General features: G+C 61.5%; 1 protein-coding gene across 1 annotated transcript in view; it reads right to left on the bottom strand.

The window, feature by feature from the left end:
- Positions 1 to 1,210: 1,210 nt before the first annotated feature.
- Positions 1,211 to 6,070, bottom strand: part of MVB12B (multivesicular body subunit 12B) — a 199,162-nt gene continuing 194,302 nt past the window's right edge. Inside the window, exon 11 of the mRNA XM_024762198.1 lies at positions 1,211 to 4,871. Within this exon, the coding sequence (XP_024617966.1) occupies positions 4,785 to 4,871 (87 nt within the window). The 3' untranslated portion in view covers positions 1,211 to 4,784. The remainder of the gene's footprint in view (positions 4,872 to 6,070) is intronic.

Raw genomic sequence — 6,070 nt, 5'->3', positions numbered from 1 at the left:
ACTTGGGTGGCCATGTGAGCATGTATGTGCCACATATGCTGGTGCACAGAGCACGGGAGAGGGAGGGCCAGGGTGTGAGAGAACGAGAAGCAAGAAAAGATGCCCAGACAGAGACAGACGAGGCAGTGTGGGTGAGACAGAGGAGAAACAGGTGTTGCCTGCTCTGGCCCCTTTGAGGTTAGGCTGTGTCCTGCTTTGTGGTCCGAGTGTCCTTTGGGTCTGGCCACTAAGCCCACCCTGGCCCAGGCTGTGGAGTGTGGACTTCAATTTCTTGCTGCCCAAAGGCCCATGTGTGAGGTACTTCCCCCCGGCGACCCACGAGTAGTGCAGATTCTGTGTCTTGGATGTCAAAGGCTACTACATGTATGTCCTTGGTGACCTGGCACCAGGAGGGACTCTTCAAACTCCATGTTGAGTGTTCTTCGTGGGTTTCTCGTGGAATTCTCTGGGCTGTTCTCCGTCTCCCATTGTGGGAAAAAGACCTGAGGGATGCCAGAGGTGGGGGCCTGGGCTGGAGGTGCCAGTACCCTTTTGGGGACTTCCATGGTCCTAGTGAGATGAGAGCTAAGCGTCACCCGATTCTCGCCTTAGTCTGGCATGAACAGGGTGTCCAGCCCCAAACTGCAAAGCCACTGATGAAGAAGGTAAAGAGCTATGGTGGTGAAACCTCACCAGTCGTGTGCTCACAAGGAGCCTGTGTGCGTCCAGGGCTGGCAGACCCTCCCTGGCATTTGGGGTGGCATATTGCCAGCAGGTGAGTAGTGGAGACAGGACAAAACCACCGGTGCTGGATGTGGTTGCATGTCCCCCCACTCCCGGCAGCCGGATGGCCCCGGCTCGGCACAGACAAGGCTCGGGGCGAGCCAGAGATAGAAGCGCCCCTTTGCGTTCCTTGCTGGCGACCCATTAAAATGCACGCGTTTCACATGCTTTTATGGAAACTGGTGTTTTCTCCCTCCAGAAGCATTCCAGAGAGCTGTTGCCAGAGAATGGCAGGGCTTTCTTCGCTCCTCTTGGATCCTTCTGGCTTGTCACCAGGTCATCTAAGCTAAACGGGGGCAAAGAAACCCACCAGCTCTTTCTAGAAGGCTGGAAGGCCAGGGTGCTGGCCAACCCAGCCAGCAGCTGGGATGAGCTGGAGAGAGCTGGAGCCCAGGGCATCCCCCGAGGGAAGCCGATCTCGGTGCCTCAGAGACAGCAGCGAGCTGGGGAAAGGTTAAAACAAACGTTTATTTAACAAATTATATTAAGAAGACAATCACACAGTGAAACTCCCCTTTGCCAAGTACTGGAGTCACCTCAAATAAATACACGCGGTAGGACGTTGTCCCTAAGCTAGTGACATAGCCACCTGCCTGAGGCCTGTCTCCTGGTGGTGACAGGCCCACCAGCACGGTCGCAACAGGTGAAGAAAGCTGGCCACCCCGGGGGCGTGGTGAGAGTGGGCACCCGGCCCCTGCAGGCCCTGGGGAGGTGAGCTCGGCTTTCGTGCGCCCGGCAGGCACGGGGCTGCCGTCAAGGCCTCTCTGTGCCTCACCCTTGGGCGCGCCAGCTCTCAGGGGAGCTGTGGGCTGGGACCCCTGTAAACGGTGACGGGCAGCCCGCAGCCCCGGGACTGCACCCAGCTCTCGCCCCGTACTCGGCGAGACACTGTCACACCAGCAGGGCCAGTGACAGCTGGGAACCCATCACTGGACTGGAGGCAGGTGCTCGTGATGGGACAGCTGGCACTGGGGGCTCTGGGGCCAGATCCCGCCTCTGCCACTCACCAGCTTTGTGCCTGTGGACATGTCTCAGCTTCTTCGTCTGGAACCGGGAGCAAACAGCATACGCTTCGGAGTATTTGTTTTTTTGGGGGGGAGGGGTGGTGACAGGAGAAAATGTGCTTCAAGTGCCAGCCTAGCGCCTGGCAAGGAGTAGGTGCTTTGTACGTGTTGGTCCTCCTCGCCCCCCGCCGCCTTCTGAAGGACACGGGGGCAGGTGGTGGCCATCAGAGCCTCCCAGCAGGGTGGCCCTCTGGGGAGCTAGGGCGGGGGCCTAACCCGCTATTTCTCCCCGCCACCAGGGTGCTCATCCCTCCGAGTGGAGGCTGTGGCTGGTACCAGTTCCCGGACTTGGGTGGAAAAAGCCTTGTTATAAATTTGCAAGTGAACTTGGAGTCAACTGCTTGCTCCTTATCACCGCTGTGCTGTTTCCAAGGCCTTTGGAGAGAGACTCGGAACGTTCAGGGGGAAAGAGAAGGCAGCAGGGGATGTTGTGCTCTGGTCAGTCCTTCCGGGAAGGATGGAGGCTGCTGCCCTTCACGTCTCCGAGAGAACCCCTGCCTTCCCTCCCCACGTGAACAGAGGGTTTGTGAAGAAAAGCACCGTCCCAGAAAGAAAGAGAGGTGGCTCGGTCCCGAGGTGAGCGAGCTCCTCTTCCACATGGGGCAGGCGGGGCACGTGGGCACCCACCTCAGAAGGAAAGGTGCAGAGTTTGGAGCAGCCTAAAATCCATCACGGACGCCGACTTCTTAACACTGTCACTGCTTCATTGTCTTAAGCTGCTGTCATGGCGACGTTCACAGTCGCTGTTAGACCCAGACCAAGTCTGGAACGTTGTGGAGGCCTCTCCAGCTCGCCTGAGTCCACAGAGGTTTGCCTTCTTCCCGGCGGCCCTGCAGCCCTGCCTTGCCTGCCTGTCCCAGAACTGCAGGGTGGCCCGGGGCTGGCGGGGGGCTGGCGGGGGCTGGCGGCTCCTCTCCCCAGACACACCCTCACTGCTCTCTTGCTCCCTGACAAGGGGTCTCACGGGGCTGTCTCTGGACCTCCTAGGGCCCATCGGAGCCGCCAAAGTGCTTGGTTCTCAGTCAAGGGAGAACGGCCGTGGGGTGTTAACCTGTTGGAGATGAACCCACAGCTGGGGTGTGAGGAGAGATGCAAGGACAGAGCCCAAGAGCCAACACAGCTGGACAGAGGTGAGCGGAGACGTCACCCCTCTGCCCGTTTTGGACCAGCCCCACCCGTCCAAACGGCAGCAGCAGACACAGGTTCTCCGGGCCCCACGGGGCTCCCCCAATTCCCCAGAAACAGCCCGTTCATTTCAGTGGGTACATTTGAGACTGGTTCATCGGCTCTGTCCTGGGTAAGCACCGATCCCAAAGGGTCCTCACGGGGACTTTCCATCCCGTGCCTCCCGGGCCCTGGCGGGTTCCACCAGCTAACTGCCTTTTCCTGCCACCTGGCCAAGCGGGAAGGCCAGCCCCACTGGGGATGTCCTCAGGTCTCGGGGACAGTGGGGAGAGGTGAGCACATCGCTAACGCCCAGAAATCAGGAGGTATCGAAATGAAGACCAAGGGGCAGCCGTGGGGGAAGAGTGGAGGGGGATGGGGACGGTGGGGCTGACGCAGGTCTGTGAGGGATGTTCTGCCCCGGCCTCACTCCTCAGCCAGAGGCGGCAGCTCCTAACTGCTGGCCAGTTCCTGCTGCGCCCCAGCCAGCCCTGTGCCACCCTAGGAACTGCAGGGAGGAGGGGCTGTCCCTGGCTGGGCAGTGGTTCTCCTAGGCTGCCTTCCTATGCCAGCGACCAGACACACATCGAACCTCACGTCCAAAGCGCCAACCATCTGGTGACCCCCAAGATGTGAGATACCAAGTTCTGGGGAGTTAGGACAAATTCCAACGGCCAGACAAGGCAGCCACAGGGTGAGGACCAAGCCTCCAGGGAGGACAGCGGCCCCGTTCCCATGGCACCCATGGGACTGGCACCCAGTCCCAGCCGGCACTGTGGGGAACGCCAGCATGGCCACTGGCCACTCGTGGCAGAGATGTCAGTTCTGGCCCCAGTTTGGTGACCTGGGTCAGACGGACTTTTCAAAACAACTGTTCCTGTTAGCAGAGGCCACTAAGACACAGCCTGGCTCTGAGAAGCTGGGTGACCGCGTGTCCACGTCCCTGGGCACGGGCTCACAGAGCCTCTTCACCCACGGCCTGGTCACGGTCAGAGCACCGGGCCGGGCAGTTGGAGCTGTCGTTGGCACGTGGGCACTGCAGAGAGAGATGAGCCCTTTGTGGGGATGAGGGTGTGAGGTGAGTGAGCCCAGCGTCCTGGCAGCAAAGCTCACGTCCAGGCAAGCACCTGGCCACACGGCCGTCTCGCCGGGAAGGCAAGTCCTCTCTGGGCCGGTGGCTGGGGGATGGCTGTCCCCCGACCTCAGGGCATCCAGTGTGTGAACTGAGGGGCGAGTCCGAGGTTGTCCACTTGGGGACCCACTGGCAGCCTCCTCCCATGTTTCCTTAGGGTCCCTGTGAAATTCTCGGACACTTGATGCCGTTGGCGTAAGCGATGTGTTCCGTGGGTCTGGGGTGATCCGTCAGCCCTGGAGGGCCCTGTGCGAAGCCGCCAGCCCCTCAGTGTCTTCTGGGAGGAAGCAATGGCTTAGTGGTGGTGACAGTCCGGAGAGCGGGGAGCCGGTGGCGTCACTGGACGGCCAGAACAACTGTCCAGGGCCCTCGGGGTGACTCCCGTGGTGGGTAGGGTTGTTCGCAGGACAACTGGTCATCACACAGACATGGTAGGAGCCACTGGTCACTACAGCACACACAGGTTAGTCGAGATTATGAACAGCATCCCCAGGGAAGCGGGTGTCACGTCAGGCAAGCTGATGACCGAGGAGGTAACAGCTCAGCTGCCCAGAGTCTCCCAGAAGCGCCAAGCGGGGCAGTGTGGATGGGCGGTGGGAGGGACCGGGCGAGGGGGGCGCTCAGTAGTCTGGGCAATGCATCTTCTCCCCGCAGGCGGCCCCTCAGGACTGGGGGATCTGCTGGCACCGGGTGGGGCTGGGCGGGAGCCGGGCGGCGGCGCTTTGCTCCGTGCGGAAGCTGTACTCGTACTGCAGGGGGAGGTGGCAGAGCAGCACAGTCAGGGCTAGAGGACACCAGAGAAGGACCCCCCCCACCCCCCACCCCATGGCCTCGGACAGGCAGGCGCAGGCCCTGAGGACACGGGAAGGGCGGCCCTCTGCACGTGCACACGTACCGCAGGCTTGAGCTGTGCACGTGCACGGCGGGGTGGGGGGTGGGGGGGGAGACGCCTTTGGTGCTGCAGGCGGCTGTCTAATTGGTGACACTTGGTGCCTCCCGGGCCCTGCCCTACCCCTGAAAGGTGAGCTCTCGGCTCCAGCAGCGCCCAAAGCCGCGGTGCCTGCAGCAGACGCGCACAGCTGCCCGCGTTTGCCCTGCTGCCCCCCGGCGGATGGTCCCCACGCTCCTGCTGCTGGAGGAGTCCCACGGACGGGAAGGGACAGAGCTGGGGCTCCATCCCAGACCTGGGCTAGCCGCAGCCACCAGGCTTGGGGGACCCCTGGACTTGCTGCTCTGCTCACTGCTTCCTGACCTGAAGACAAACACCGGCTGACATGGGACGCAGGGAGGGGGCGCCACCCCACACCCCGAAGCGCGCTCCGCACTGAGCTCCCAGGCACTTTCTCGCACGTGATGGACCTGGGGCTCCGTGAGCCTGGCCAGGGCGGGTGCCGGCGGAGTATACCTGCGCCCGGCCCGCCCTGCTGCCGGCCCGAACCTGAGCCCAACCCTCGGGCCTGAGACCCAAGCCTGCCTACCTGACCCTGGCTCACGGAAATGACAGAAGGTAGCTTCCGAGTCTGGCGGAGATTTACAGAAGGGGTGGGGACACCTGTGGTTCACCTTGACGGCCAGGCAGGATTTCAACATCCAAACGTTGGGCAGGGCATGCCAGGAAGAAGAGGGGGCACAGGTGAGGAGTGCCCGCCGGGCAGTAAGGGCCAGGCCCGAGGCTGCGGGGCTGGGGAGCGAGGCCGTGGGAATGGCCTGGACACCACGCAGGGCAGCCACGTGGGTCCATGGGTCTTAGAAATGAGTTGCTTAGATTAGGTCAGTGGTTGTTAAACATTTAAAATAATATTTTAAAACTTTTTAGCGGTAGAATTGCCATAAAACGGGCTTCCCTACGTAACGCAAAGTTGAGCTGCCTGGTTGAACTCAGCCACTACCTGAAGTTGTTGCCTTGGAGACACCGGGGGGGGGGGGGCGGCCAGGGAGGGGACGGGGA

The sequence above is a fragment of the Neophocaena asiaeorientalis genome, unplaced genomic scaffold, assembly GCF_003031525.2.
Source record: "Neophocaena asiaeorientalis asiaeorientalis breed wild unplaced genomic scaffold, Neophocaena_asiaeorientalis_V1.1 scaffold78, whole genome shotgun sequence".
Taxonomy (NCBI): Eukaryota; Metazoa; Chordata; class Mammalia; order Artiodactyla; family Phocoenidae; genus Neophocaena; species Neophocaena asiaeorientalis.
Note: the sequence above shows the minus strand (reverse complement) of the source record. Positions and strands in the feature narration are given on the sequence as shown.